The 15,794-nt window shown below is 41.1% G+C and overlaps 1 protein-coding gene across 6 annotated transcripts in view; it reads left to right on the forward strand.

The window, feature by feature from the left end:
• The window catches only part of BCAS1 (brain enriched myelin associated protein 1), a 194,543-nt gene that overhangs the window by 145,971 nt on the left and 32,778 nt on the right, over positions 1-15,794 (forward strand). For 5 of the 6 annotated variants that reach the window (XM_075350581.1, XM_075350582.1, XM_075350586.1 and 2 more), the window contains exons 7-9: positions 2,098-2,247; positions 4,432-4,467; positions 8,530-8,709. In XM_075350581.1, the coding sequence (XP_075206696.1) occupies positions 2,098-2,247; positions 4,432-4,467; positions 8,530-8,709 (366 nt within the window). The remainder of the gene's footprint in view (positions 1-2,097; positions 2,248-4,431; positions 4,468-8,529; positions 8,710-15,794) is intronic. The other variant, XM_075350585.1, reaches the window with a different exon arrangement.

Here is a 15,794-nt window from a genome sequence, read left to right on the forward strand (position 1 = left end):
CATCTGTCGAAAGAAGAGATTTTATAGAGACTTTCCTACAATGTATTTGGGGCTTTATGGACCTGACCAGCCAACATACATCTGTCCCTTAGGGGTGGACATATCATTGGAGTAACAGGGACCCAAAAGCTAATGGGGCCCATTTCCATCTTCAAAGCTGGTATAATTCTGCATTATGATGAGCTATCAGACATCAAAGAGCCGATAACTGTTTCTGCACAGGGGCCTCTTCTGTCGGTGTCTTCCAGTGTTGTACCTGTCAAGAATAGTTGAGCTTGAAAGTAAATTGCTATGGAGAACCTCTAGTGAACATCGTGAGGAAGGAGGTCATTTTGTACATTATGTTGAATGTGGGATGAGGGTTTTAGTTTTTTCCCTTTATTCATAACTAGCTGTAGCACCCGGCATTACCCGGTATAGTAACTGTCGCTCTGTTTCTCTCCCAGTCTCTGTCTGTCTCCCCCTCTGTCTGTCTCTATCTGTCTGTGTCTGTCTGTCTCTATCTCTTTGTCTGTCTCTTTCCCTATCTGTCTTTTGCCCTGTCTATCTCTCTATCTCTCTCCCTGTCTGTCTCTCTATCTCTTTCCCTGTCTCTCTGTCTCTTTCCCTGTCTGTCTTTTTCCCAGGCTGTCTGTCTCTTTCCCTGTCTGTCTCTATCCCTGTCTGTCTCTTTCCCTGTCTGTCTGCCTCTTTCCTTGTGTTTCCTTGTCTGTCTCTTTCCCGGTCTGTCTGTCTCTTTCCCGGTCTGTCTCTTTCCCTGTCTGTCTCTTTCCCTGTCTGTCTGTCTCTTTCCTTGTGTTTCCTTGTCTGTCTCTTTCCCGGTCTGTCTGTCTCTTTCCCGGTCTGTCTGTCTCTTTCCCGGTCTATCTGTTTCTTTCCCTGTCTGTCTCTTTCCCTGTCTGTCTCTTTCCCTGTCTGTCTCTTTCCCTGTCTGTCTCTTTCCCTGTCTGTCTCTTTCCCTGTCTGTTTCTTTCCCTGTCTGTCTCTTTCCCTGTCTGTCTCTTTCCCTGTCTGTCTCTTTCACGGTCTGTCTCTTTCCCTGTCTGTCTGTCTCTTTCCCTGTCTGTCTGTCTCTTTCCCTGTCTGTCTCTTTCCTTGTCTGTCTGTCTATTTACCAGTCTGTTTGTCTCTTTCCCAGTCTGTTTGTCTCTTTCCCGGTCTGTCTGTCTTTTTCTCGGTTTCTGTTTCTTTCTATATCTGTCTGTCTGTCTATCTCTTTTCCTGTCTGTCTGTCTCTTTCCCTGTCTGTCTGTCTCTTTCCCGGTCTGTCTGTCTCTTTCCCGGTCTGTCTGTCTCTTTCCCTGTCTCTGTTTTTTCCCTGTCTGTCTGTCTCTTTCCCTGTCTGTCTGTCTCCTTCCCTGTCTGTCTGTCTCTTTCCCTGTCTGTCTGTCTCTTTCCCTGTCTCTGTCTCTTTCACTGTCATTCTGTCTCTTTCCCTGTCTGTCTCTTTCCCTGGCTGTCTGTCTCTTTCCCTTGCTGTCTCTTTCCCTGGCTGCATTGTGACATGCCAACATTCCATTTAAGGGCGTGGCTGTGCATTCTTCTGAAGTTCTGCCTGCACTGTGGCTCCCAGCTCCATTGATTTTAATGGAGGAAGGTTTTTTGGTGAATAACTGTAAAGTGCGGGGTTAAAATTTCCCCTCAAAACGTAGTCTATGATGTTCCCACGTTGAGTGAAATGGAGTGTCTGTGCAAAATTTTGTGATTGTACGTACAACAGTGCAAATTCCTTTAGCGGATATACACACATACATACATACATACATACATACATACACTCAGCTTTATATATTAGATGGGTACACGAGATGGGTGACCACAATTTAAATCAATCCACTCATCACATATAACATAGATGATGACTTCAACACTGCCCAAAAGTAATACAAAGGACTATTACTGCCAAGGTCACCTAGCTTTAATTCTTCAAGGAACCAACATTTTGGATAAGGTGTTTTTGACCAAAATTTCATCATCATCATCATCATCATCATCATTATTATTATCATCATCATCAATCAAAATGTGTGAGGTTCTATATGTCTAAGAGGATGAAAAGTAACCAATGTGCCCTTCTCTACCTCTCACAAAAAAAAGAAAAAAGAGAATGGAGGTATCAGAAAATCATCTTCAAAAAAGGAAAAACACAAGAGTACTGTGCAACAAGCCTCCGAGACAGAGGCCAAAAACTTGAAGAAGTTGGAGAGCCCCAAGTCTGGGACACTTAGCAGATTGTTTAAGCAGAAGGTTTGTAGAGACCGTTAGAGAACACTGACTTACAACAGATGGTGGAAGGACTTTTGGGGTCCTCACAATGATTAACCATCTGTAAAACAGTGTTTCTGGGTCATTCACTAATCCACTAAGGCCATGACACCCCTCAACTGTATGTGAGCTTTTACCATGTTAGTATTAATTATACTAATTAACGCCACCCCGTTGGTGACAAGCAACTTCTCTAAATAAACGCATGCTACTCCTGGAAGTTCTGTGTCTTCTAATGAAAACTAATTGCTGGTCAGATAGTAGGCACCACCTATAGGGGGCACAGTGTCTGCATTGAGGCTGAAAAGTAAAATCAGTCCCTTTGTTTAATATTATCATGTATTATCTAGAAAAATGGTCTTTTTACAATAAGGGAATGGAAAGTTTACTCCTAGATTTCCTAAAATTTGAAGAATAAAACATTAGAATAATGCTAATATAAGAAATAAAAGATACTATATGTGAAATGTATATAATTACTATTATTATTGTTGGACTTTTTTCCAACAATCCAAGGCCGATGACCAGTATGCCCTATAATAGTCACACTTCGGTCACCCCTGATTTCACCACCATATATGTTGATGTTTATATGATATCCTCATTATTACCTATTGGTGAACCCTGACATTGTGATCTCCAGGGTACACTTTTTAATAGTGACTAGCCCCTACCAAAGTTATCCTCCCCACAATAGTACAATAAAAGTACAATTTCACAGGTCATATATTTACATTTACATTCACAAGTAATTGATCAAATTAACATTATTAGAAATATAAGCTTTTTAACATATTGATGTAAATCCTTTATAGTCAATTACTTAATGAAGTCTAGAAGGCATGGACATCAAAAATAATGAGTTAAAGGGAATTTTTCAGCAGGTTTTTGCTATGTAATCTGAGAGCAGCTTGATGAAGGGACAGAGATCCTGATTCTTGCGATGTGTCACTTAGGTTACTGGGTGCAGTAGTTGCGATAGAATCACAGTTTTCTCAGTTGCAGAAATAACAGAGCTCAGAATGTTGAGCTGTGTATAACACCGCCCACTCCACTAATTGGCTGTTTTCTGTATTCACTACATATTGACAGAAAGCTGGTAATCAGTGGTAGGGGCATGCTAGGACTAGGAGAATCAAGGCAGTTTTTTTTCTAGCAGTAATATTCTCTTGATAAAACACTGATTATATTAAAAAAAGCAAAACATAGCCAAGTGTCACACCATTGAAATCAGGCTCTCAGCCCCTACATTATGGTGCACGCAGACTACATAGCAAAAACCTGCTGACAGATTCCCTTTAACTGCTTAGAGATACAATATTTAACTCCTTAGAGGTACCTGCATCCATCTTTAGTTGCTGCTTGTTTATGGGTTTTTCTTCCTCTTCCTTCCCTTTAGAGTTCAGTAGGAGTTGTAATCAATAACCTTAAAAGAGTTATCCACTACAACCCTCTATTATAAAGCCAAGGAAAATGAAAAAAAAAATAAAAAAATAAATAAATAAATTATGCTCACTTCCCAGTCCAGCAACATACCTCTGTACCCTGCATTTTGCCCCCTGACAGTTTATTGGGTCAACACTTTGGTATGTGAATGCTGCAGCTGATCAACAGCTACTGATTGGCTACAGCGCTGATGTTTCGGCTCTTCTGAATCTTGATGCTAGCAGCCCGGCAGGGGTTATTCATCCTACTCCTTCTATCCACAGCCATATCATGAATAAACACCAGTAACCCAGTGGCACAGGCAGCCATACATGCCCGCCATAGCACTGCCTTCACCAGGAATGACGGATGATGTGGTGGTGTATTGTTCTTTTCCCATTATGCTGGAAAAATATAAGTAATGTATAATGTAGGATCGAAAAATGACTGGAAATAGTTTCCATTACAAATGACAAAATGTCTATTTCCATGGCGGGATGAACTGACCACCACAGAATAAAAGTGAAGCGATCAACAACAAATGAGCAAATTCTTTCCCGCGAAAGGCCGATTTCTGCATCAGTTCATTGTTACTAACATTACTCGTTACTTCCTCGTTACTATTAGCTAATTACCATAACAATCAATTCATAAGATAATCACTTATTGTGTTTCTTCAGATAGTAGAAACGTGTTAATTGTTCTTCAGATTCAAATGATGTATTTTTATTTCCTTGACAGTCAAAAAAAGACGAGCAGCAGACAAGCGGCAGCAAAGTAAGTAGAAGTTGTGATCCATTCTGTCCGTGTGCTTGATTTATGTTATAAGCTTATTCATTTTCTTTAATTAATACATAATAATGAGCAGTAACCATCCTGCCTGTCACAGATTCTCAACTTAACATGTACATACATAGAGGGATATAATATAGTACCGTAGTAGTATTATTATGTGAGATGTCTATGGACTATATTTTATAAATTGGGTGACTTCTTTCTGGGGCTATCACTATTCAGAGCCTGTACTGGCAGCCACTTATTGTATGAAGACACAATCATATATCACACTGCTGTGTCTGCTAATTAATCAGTCATTGTTCAGCTCCTACCATGATCTCCAGTCACATCATCAGTGGTATCAAGAGGAGACATGCACCAATAATGAGTAATGAGGTCCTCTGTGATGTAAATAATAGAGGAAATAGATAGATAGATGATAGATAGATAGATAGATAGATAGATAGACGGCTGCTAGACACTTCATGGAGGGGAGACATGTATCACAGAGGTGGTTATCTTCTGTGATGTAAGCTTGGAAGCCATTTCCAGTATGAAAGGGTTAATAAGACTGAAAGGGCCAGGTTTACGAGCAGTCAGAGAGATGGGCAGGACTGGCTGCTCCCTGGGGTATGGTATGGTGAACGTCAGAAAGTCCAGCTGGATTCATTAGTGTTTGTGTATGGAGGTAAGAAGTCCTCCTGTGTTTTGTCTCTATGCTGGTCTCATGTTGAAGTGCCAAGAAAGTCCATTTATTTTCCTTGTGTGTGGCTTGCTTTATGGAGTTTTAATAAAGCAGCCTGGATCTTTTGTTTAAAGTCACCTCCTGTGTCTACCTCAAAGGCCGCCAAGTGAGTCATATCTCTACAGTTGGTGGAGAATTCGGGTACGTGTGGCTGCCGCAGAAAAAACGCATGTCCTGGGTAAAAAGGGCTGCAGGAGTGAAAAAAGACAACATGGAGGATACAGAGATGATGAAACTCACATGAGAAAGACGATAAGGAGAGCATTACAAAGAAACCTCATCACAACCTGAGTCTGAAGGGTTTACCTTTTGTGTCCAGGTGCACAATGAAGATGAGGCCAACTGCCCTGAGGCCAATATTACTGAGCTGGCAGTGTGCAGGGTAGAACTATGGCACTGCTGAATTCCGGGACCTAACTCTTAAAGGGGGTATTTGATAATGTAACCATTTTAAATGGGTTGCTCAAGATCTGGGTGCCGACACCATATACCCATAATTGGGTAAATGGGGAATTATTATATTGTGTCAGCAAGGTGAGGTGGCAGTGCAGTTGTTGGTACTGGTGCCCTCCAGACATAGGTACTAGCCATGGCCCATATCGATGTCTTAGTTAGTCATTTGGGGGTAGATGAAACACAGTAATAGATTGTCTAGAGATTCTACCGGCTCAGCTGTTACTGAAAAATTGTGAATTATTGCAGGTCCTGTCCCACCTGTCAGCTAACAGCCGCAGTCACTCATTTCCATAGCCCCTTAATGCCGTTACCCAGCATTGAGGTCACATTTGGTCCTATAGCAATGGATTTAGTAGGACGAGAGAGCATCAGTATATCTTAGTGGTCATAGATTATGCTACACGGTACTCTGAGTAAGTACCATTGAGGAATTACTCTGCTAATTGTATAGCCAAGAATAGGTCCAGATCGTTTCTCGAACCAAACGACATCCTGACAGACCAAGCAGTTGAATAGTTAATATTATATATTATAATAGTTATATTATATTGCAAGCAAAGTTAATTATAAAATCCGCCAACCTGGGAGGCGGAAACCCTGCTAGGTAAACCGCATCAATCTAATTAAGCTATGACAAGATAGGGAACCCGTGGCATCCCAGTGTTTGGTGGTCCAAAGTCCGAAGCTGACGTCAAAGTTGTCAAGAGATGCTGTCACCTGCCTAAAAGCAGCAGTGCTGAGACTTGCTTCCTCAGAACAGAGACTTGTTCTCACAACTGCCAAGTTATTCTCAGGTCAAAAAACATGAAATCCTCACTAAACCTCATGTCCAAGTGAGTTTGAAGCCATACCAGGTTCCTGAGGCCTGCTGAGAGGTAATCTCAAAGGAAGTGAAGCTAAAGTTGGACCAAGGAGTGATTGAGGAGTTCAAAAGTGGCTGGTCCATTCCCATTGTCCTGGTGCCGAACCGTATGGAGAATGACAATTCTGCAATGACTATAGGAAGCTGAACAAGGTTTCAAGTTCGACACATATCCAATGCCCCCTGTCGTTGAAATCATTAAGAGGCCAGAGCAGTAGTACATCACAACTCTGGAACTCACAAAATGGTACTGGCAGATTCCTCTGTCCAATATGCTAAGGAGAAGACAGCCTTTGCAATGCCAGGTGTATATTTTTCAGTATGGGCAAGGTCCAGATTATTTTTGATTCCTTAAGGAAGGCAGAGTTTTTCCTCAACTAGAAGAAATATGCTGTCGAGATGGAAGAAGCTAGATACTTAGGCTATGTTGTGGGCAGCGGCAAGATGAAGCCCATAGGGAATAAAGTGGATGCCTTCCAGAATTGGCCACACCTGCTTTTGGAGAAACAAGTTAGGGCATTCCTGTGCATTGTAGTCTACTATCATCGCTTCATCCTGAATTTCAATGGGGTAGCCACACCCCAACTGACCTCTTTAAGAGCACAAAGTCATTTATGGTCAAGTGGCCTCCAGAAACGAAGACAGCCTTCCAAGAACTGAGGCTAGCCTTGTTGCAACAGCCTGTGTTGGTGGCACCGGACTTCAAAAAGGAATTTGTAGTCCGGTGGGTTAGGTGCCATCTTGTTCCATGAAGTGAACGGCAAAGAACACTGAGTAAAGTACCTGAGTAGGAAACTGTCTTACTACAAGAAGAATTACTCCATTGTGGAGAAGGAGTATTTATCAATCAAGTTGGAATTTGACATTTCCAGAAACTACCTAGTAGGCAGGAAATTTAGGTTAGTGTCAGACCATTCCCTGCTGAGATGGATGACAGAAAAGAAAGGGAATAATGCCCATGTAACCAGGTGGTTCCTGGCACTTCAGGACTTTAATGTCTATGTAGCGCATAGGCCCCGGAGACTACATGGCAATGCAAACGTGCTGTTACGGGTCAACTTTTTGGTGCCGGCCATCTTAGGACAGAGGTGGAGTATGTAAGATTGCCTCCAGACATGTCAGGAAGCAGAGATATGTGTCATAGAGGTGGATATCCTCTGTGATGTAAGCATGGAAGCTAGCTCCAGTACGTATAGTACTGAGAGGATTAATAGGGTTGACAAGGGCCAGGTTTACAAGCAGTGAGAGATGGGGGTAACTGGTTACTCACTTATCCCCACCCCAGGGCGTGTTATAGTGGACATAAGAAAGTCTAGGTGGATTCATTAGTGGTCTGTGTATGGAGGTAAGAAGTCCTCCTGTGTGAAGTCTTCATACTTAAACTTGTATGCTGGTCCAATACTGAAGTATTTTCCAGCCAAGAAAGGCTGTTTATTTGTCTTGTGTGTGGCTTGCTTTATAGAGTTTTAAAAAGGAGCCTGGACATTTGGTTTAAAGTTACCTCCCGTGCCTACCTCAAATGCCACTGAGTGAGCCATATCCCTACGATAGATAGATAGCTAGGTAGATAGATAGATAGAGGGATAGATAGATAGATAGATAGATAGAGGGATAGATAGATAGATAGATAGATAGGTAGATAGATAGATAGATAGATAGATAGATAGATAGATAGATAGATAGATAGATAGATAGATAGATAGATAGATAGAGGGATAGATAGATAGATAGAGGGATAGATAGAGGGATAGATGGATAGATAGATAGATAGATAGATAGATAGATAGATAGATAGATAGATAGATAGATAGATAGATAGATAGAGGGATAGATAGAGGGATAGATAGAGGGATAGATAGATAGATAGATAGATAGATAGATAGATAGATGTGGGAAAAATATTTATTAATATAATAATACCCTTTTTCCTGTTTTTTGTTGGTATAATTTATTACTCTTGTACTAAACGCTTTTTACTAATGACTAATCTCTGTTGTAGGTTGTGGTAGAGCAGTCTGTTGTGTCTGTGTCTGTAAACTCAGAGAAGTCCTCCCCAGAACAGGTTTTAATCCAGGACCCTAAATCCTCTGATGTCCCAACACAGATTACAGCCTCAGAAGGAGAAGGCAAAGCTGCTAAAGAGTCCACATCCTCGCGACCCAAGTTATTCTGGAGGAAGGTCAGTAGAATCAGATACAACCAGTAACAAGTAGGACCTGGATGCCTTACTTGATAAAAATATTTCTGCTGAACAGTACTACATTTTGCAGAAAAGACGTTAATCCAGTTAACTAGTCTGATAGTCATATGTGGAGTCGAAAAATAATTTTTACTCTAAATATGGGACAATTAGTATGTGCCTCATGGGGTTTTTGCCTTCCTCTGAATATAAAATTAACTTAATTCACTTGTATCTTCTTTCCACCTTAAAACTGTGAAAAATATATTTCATGTATGTGTCCCAACATCTCAGCATCCTCATGGTCATTTATAGATCATTCTCATTGCACCAATGGACTTGTATATAGTTTATCAGTGATTGTTAAAGGAAATCTGTCTGCAGGTTTTTGTTAGTTAATCTGAGAACAAGGTGATGTAGAGCCAATTGAGCCTGATTACAGAGATGCACAATATAACAAAAAAGCAAAGAACCACTCACCGTTTTTCTTTTTTCCCCCTGATTTCAGAGATGTGTCATTACTTGGCTGTGTGATGAACTTTCAACACAATAAGCGTTTTATCAGCAGAAGATTATCACTAGAAGACTAGGTGTCACATGTATAGCAGTCAGGATAATCTGTGTAACCACACCCCACCACTGATTAGCAGTTTGCTGATTGATAGTGTACACAAAAAGCTGCTAGTGAGGAGGTTATACACACCCAAAAGTCTCAGCTCTGCTACATCTACATTAGACAAAAGGATTCTTTTAAACCTACAGCAATCAGCCCAGTAAGTGATACATTGCTAAAATCAAGCTTTCTTATCCTACATTATTATGTAGCAAAAACCTGCTGACATATTCCCTTTATAGTGAAATGGACAGTTTGTGTCAGTTACTGGCCATAGGATTTCAGTGAGGTATGTTTGAAATACAGAGTTAAAACATACTAATAACTGATGGGGAATGAGTCGTGTGCGTATAGGCAGAGACCTGACAGTCACGGTCAGCGGTTGGGGAGAAGCCGCCGGGGATCCGCCTGTCCAATTAGTCTGTATCGCGACTCGTTACTAATAAAGTATGTTTTTCTCTTAAACGTCGCAGCGTTTCGGGTCAAACATACGTGGATGATACGTTTCCCGCGATTTGGGCAGCATGCATCAGCTGTCAGGTATCCTTTAAAGTTCAATGATGGTCCAACATTGATACTATAACTTGGTAACAGATCAGGATCTGGGGAAGAAAAGGGGCAACTGTTCTGTGCACATATCTGGTATATATATATATATAGTCGTATTTGAAGCTTATTCAACCAATGAATATAGTAAAGGTCATAAGACATATTTACAATATTTACATACTATTGTGGCCAACATTTTTGAGACATTTTGCTTGTCACAGTTTGCTGCTTCATTGTTTCTAAATCTTTTTGTCAGATGTTTCTATGGTTACTGAAGACTTTTCGTCCCAAATTCAATTTTATGTAAAGACTCAGTATTTATAGCATTGTCCCTTATTTTTTTCCATACTGCTGTCCTTCGCCCCGGCAGCTGAATATCAGCTTCTTAGCCAAACAATTTCTTTGTCCTCCCTCTTTTTGAGGCTTGACCACAGATTCTCAATGAGATTGAGATCTAGGGCGTTTTCTGCCGATGGACGCAAAATGTCAGTGTTTTACTCACTGAGCCACTTAGTTATCACTTTCGTAGTGTGACTTGGTCTCCATCATGCTGAAAAAATAATTGTTGATCACCAAATTGCTCCTGGATGGTGGAGAGAAGTCACTCTAGGAGGAGGTTTAGATCCCATTCTTCATTCATTGCCGTGTTCTTAGGTAATATTGTGAGTGATCCCCCTCTAAGGCTTAGATGCCCAAACACATGAATGGTCTCAGGATGCTGTAGGACTGTAGGACTTATGTTTCACTAGGGTCCTTTACTGACTAAATATATAATTCATACCCTAATTCTTTAAAAAATATAAACTTCATTCTAACAAAATTAAAATCATTACACCCAAAGAGACAATACCAAATATGACAATGGTGACAATGGAGTAATACAGGACAATATATATGCCACAAATGATTCTATATTAGATATACTGATTCTCCCTGCACTAGCACTATAAACAATCTCCTACCTACCCACGAATATCAATAGGGGCAGCCTCCGGCGAGCAGGGGCACCAAAAAAAAACGTAAGGTGTTCCTTCGTGGGTAAGTAGGAGATTGTTTATAGGTCTTGGGGAGAGTCAGTATATCTAATATAGAATCAATTGTGGTTTATCCAGTGTGTCCACCCACTAACTTGAGAACGGTGAAAGCTATACGCATAGCAGTGGTGTCTAGGTATAGTAAAGTATCCATGCGCTATGCAATGAAACCACCTATAGCGCCACCTGGTGGAAAACAACGGAGATAGCATTTTTATCTCGAAAAGGGAACGAGATAGAGAAAAAAAGTGAATTACAAAGTTGTAGGGCATCATCATTTCAATACGAATCGACACCTTGCATACAGAAATGCTATGATTAGAACGTGTAAAACTCACAAGGCTGCGGACGTGACGCTTTACCTCATGGAGACCTTCCTACAAGTCATTGGGTATGGTGGCTGCGTGGAGTGGCCTTCACGCTCACCTGACCTGACCCCATTGGACTTCTTTCTGTGAGGTCACATCAAACAGCAGGTGTATGTGACCCCTCCACCAACATTGCAGGACCTACGACGACGTATCACAGATGCTTGTGCAAACAGGTCACCTACCATATTGCACAACGTGCAGCAAGATACAGTATGCTGTCCAGAGTCCAGATGTGCATTGCAGCTGACGGTGGCCACTTTGAGCATCAAAGTTAAATGAGTGCCATATGCGTGACCAGCATTCAATGTTTTGGGGGGGTCATGGGTTTCATATCATAGCATTTCTGTATGCATGGTGTCGATTCGTATTGAATTGATGATGCCCTTCAACTTTGTAATTCACTTTTTTTCTTTATCTCGTTCCGTTTTCAAGATAAAAATGCTAACTCTGTTGTTTTCCACCAGGTGGCGCAATAGGTGGTTTCATTGCGTAGCGCATGGCTACTTTACTATACCTAGACACCACTTCTATGCCTATAGCTGCCGCCGTTCTCAAGTTAATGGCGGTGGACAGGATATGGGTGGACACACTGTATATTGTGCTGTATTACTCCATTGTCATATTTGGTATTGTCTTTTTGGGTGTAATGATTTTAATTTTATTAGAATAAAGTTTATATTATAGAATTAGGGTAAGAATTATAGTCAAACGCAGGAGTTATGGAAGCCCTCACCTTTTCTTCTTCAAACAATCATTCTTCATGATGTTGTAAACAGTCTGAAGGGGGCTTCATCAGAGAAAGTAACTGTACCCCAATCCTCTGAAAACCAATCCCTGTACTCCTGCAAAGTTATTTTCTCTAATGAAGCCCCCTTCAAAAGTTGATACCCAGCTGCCAGGGCGAAAGTCTTGAAAAAGAAGGGTCAACACTTTTAGGCTTTATTCACACATCAGTACTTAAATGCCAAAACCAGGAGCGTCTCCAAAACCCAGAACAGGGGTCAATATTCCAATTATAGTTTTTCTCTTAGTTCCACTCCTGGTTTTGGCATACAAACACTGATTCAAAATACTGATGTATGAATTAAGCCCTAGTATTGAGTCTGTATGAATTTGATTTAGAAACTTCTGAAATGCCAATAATTGTAATTAAGTAACATCAGACTAAAATATCTAAAAACACTACATCAGAAAACTTTGTGAAAACCAAGATTTACATCAGTCTTGAAACTTTTGGCCTCGACTGTATACGGTATATAAAGCCAATAATCGCAAATCAATTTGTAAGTGATGACCAAGACTAATATTCCTTTTATTCCAGGAGACTAACTAAAACTTTCTGTTCTGTGCTGACATGTTTACTTCATTTGTGCTTCTTGAGCAGCGGTGGAATAATCACCTGTGTAGTCATGAGAAGACGGGGCTGTGGGTCCGAACAATAGAACAATCCTTGTATTGTATGTGTCATGTGATCTCTGTGTACTGTTCCGTGGACTCGTCACATGTGACATTTCTTTACACACATCCTAGAAATTAGGAACATTGTGTCAATCTGAGATTTATTTTTAATATGGAAGGTCTTGAATTTTGTTCATGTGTGGTAGCAACAGGCACAGGGCAGGCAGTGGAAGTCGTGCATGAAAGGGTCAACAGGCCGCAGCGCAGCAGCTCGTTAACCCCTTGCCTCATCGTCGCCGCACCACATACAGGAGAACTCGGCAACCATTCAGGCGACACCATTTTCTCTCTCTCAGTAAATAAAGTCAAAGCAGATTTTCTTATTCCAAACACAAACTTTATTGTTTTGCCACTCTTGTATTATTCTGGTCTGCGTTTCGCCGGCACCGTTACACATCCCATGGGGGTTCCTTCCACACCTCTGTTTAATATACATTTTTGCAGCTGTCCATACTTCAGGCACCTGGGTTCTGTCTGACATCTCTAGGTCTCTCATTCCTCCACTCAACTTCAGTGTTGGGCCACTTCACTCCACTCATATGTGACTATAACACATATGAAGGACTGCAACCAACAGTGCTCTCCCATCCATGCCCAGGCCAAAATCCAGCCATACCCTACTCTTTGAGGGCGCACTGACCTTCGGTTAGGTGAAGATATTGTTGAGTATTCTGAGCCAGACAAGATGGACGCCAGAAACCCGACTGTCAGGACTAAACCTCTCTTCTTGGGGACGTGGTTAACCAATCTGAAGCGGATCCCACGTGCCACAGTCGCAGGGGTGACTCTTAAGGTCAGAATCTTCAAATGGGCTATTGTCACTACTTCTTCGCAGGGACTCTCATAATCCCCACTCACTGTTTTTACCTTTTTTTGTCCACTACTCTTCTCCTCTAATTACTCTATCTCCCTGCCCACCCAGGTGCCAGGACAGCGGTGCTAAAACACTGGCACCTGGTGGCTATTACAAAGTACACACATTACAATATTTTTTTTACCTCTAATGGAGGTTATCCATGTGCTGGCTACTTCTGCAGGGGTGGACCTAGTCCTCACGCCCCTACACATGATTGGATGACGTTGATGTATTAGAGTCCCACATACAGTAACCAATACTGTTTTCCTATTGTAAGCCATCACAACCAAATCAGTGGGGTTATAGGGGTTCTCCACTACTACGACAACCCGTTCTGCTTCCACATATTTTCCCCTAGGTAAAATAATAAAGCCTATACTCGCCTCCGGTACCGGCGCAGTTCCAGAGTTGCCGTGGCTCACGTGACATTGTGACGTCACACAAGCCTCACAACCAATCCGCATCGGCTTCTTTCACCACACCTTCAGACATAGGAGAAATCAATAGGAAGTGAGCACTCATTTGACTGAAGGCGGGATGATGGAAGCCGCTGCTGATTGGACGCTGGGCTCGTGTGACGTCACAATGTCACCGAGCCCCGACACCGCTGGAACCATGCCGGCCGTGGAGGTGAGTATAAGCTTTAGTATTTTGCCTGGTGGAAACATTTGGAAGCAGAAGTGATTGTCCTAGTAGTGGACAAACCATTTAAGGCTATGCCCACACAGTTTTTTAAAGCCACTCCAAAAAATACATATGGAAGATAGTTTACACAACACTTGAGATTCTTCCTATTCCTTTCTATTGTAAAACCTCTTTACTATTCAGATGTTTAGTGTTTTCATCATTTTTTATGCTTTATGTTGTAAAAAAATGTCTGTTGGGAAAAATGAATCTGCATGTAGCTTCTTAGAAGCAGTTCTAGATGAAATCTCCTGTATACCAAGCGTTGTGCAACCAATAAGCTACAAAAAAAAAGCTTGTGAAATTTTTTTTTCCAAAATGCTGCAAAACGTCTTTAGGAAAAGAAAAACACCTCCAAACAAGGAACATTTCCTCAAGTTATTTTAATTTGAAAAACTTATTTTTGACTTCCTCAAATAAATAATGTGTATAGATAGTCCAAGACTGCGTTAGTTTCCATTCACCATGGGAATGAAGAATATGCAGGCCAAGTTACTAAATTTCCCTGCACAGCGATGCTCCTGGTTTTTTGGAATAAAATTTGTTGCACAAGGGAAAGAAAAGAGCACAATCACCTTCATTTTCAGGATTGCAGGGGGTCTCTGAGGATGACCCCCCCCACCAATTATAATGTTACCGTATAGCCTAGCCATTGTCTTATATTATTATGTGAGGATACCCTCTTAATGCTGTATTCATACATCCATGTGTCAGTGTCCGTTCATCACAGACCATGCTCCGATTGTCCGTGGTCTACTGATCTGAACTTATATTATGTCTGCACAATTGATAATATTCATGTCTATACTGTAAACTTTATCAATAGTGGTTATATAGTGTTCAGAACTTTTTTAAAGGCAGGGAATATAATAAAACAACAAAATAACCAATACTCACTCCTTTAAGATGCTCCTGTCCTCGATACTTTCTATTTACTTTTGGCCAGCTGATCTATGGTCGTCAGCGTCACAAGTTTAGATAGTATGTGATAAGCAGCAAACAGAGCAACCTGTAGAAGAGAGGCATCAAAATAAAGGGGATGGTTATGTTGCCATGCTCCCTGACGTTTGAGAAAAAAAAATGATAAATTGGACGACGTCTTTAAATATTCCTTTAATTTTATAAATATTTGAAATTGGATACCAATAAATTTTCTTATACAGATCTTCTACAAATGGGCTCACAGTTCACAAATGACATTATGTGCTGAGGACACAGTACATGATTCACATCTAATGGGGTCCGTCACATAGATTTTGTGTGTTTGCTTGTGATAGAACCGTTTTCAGGTTAACAATATCATTTAATAGTGTCAAAGGCTAACTTTACAGTAAAGGTACATTTAGGTTCAGTGACATGCCCTGTTCAGTTGGTCCAATTCCGGTCTGCAAACCGGGAGGATCAAAGCTACAACAATAAAGGTATTTACTAACCTTTTAAAGATAAGCTTACAGGAGCAGAGTAGACAGCAGAAGTATATCAGGAAAGTGTTAGGGGTGCTTCACACACAGCGAGATCGC

This window comes from Anomaloglossus baeobatrachus, chromosome 5 (genome assembly GCF_048569485.1).
Source record: "Anomaloglossus baeobatrachus isolate aAnoBae1 chromosome 5, aAnoBae1.hap1, whole genome shotgun sequence".
Taxonomy (NCBI): domain Eukaryota; kingdom Metazoa; phylum Chordata; class Amphibia; order Anura; family Aromobatidae; genus Anomaloglossus; species Anomaloglossus baeobatrachus.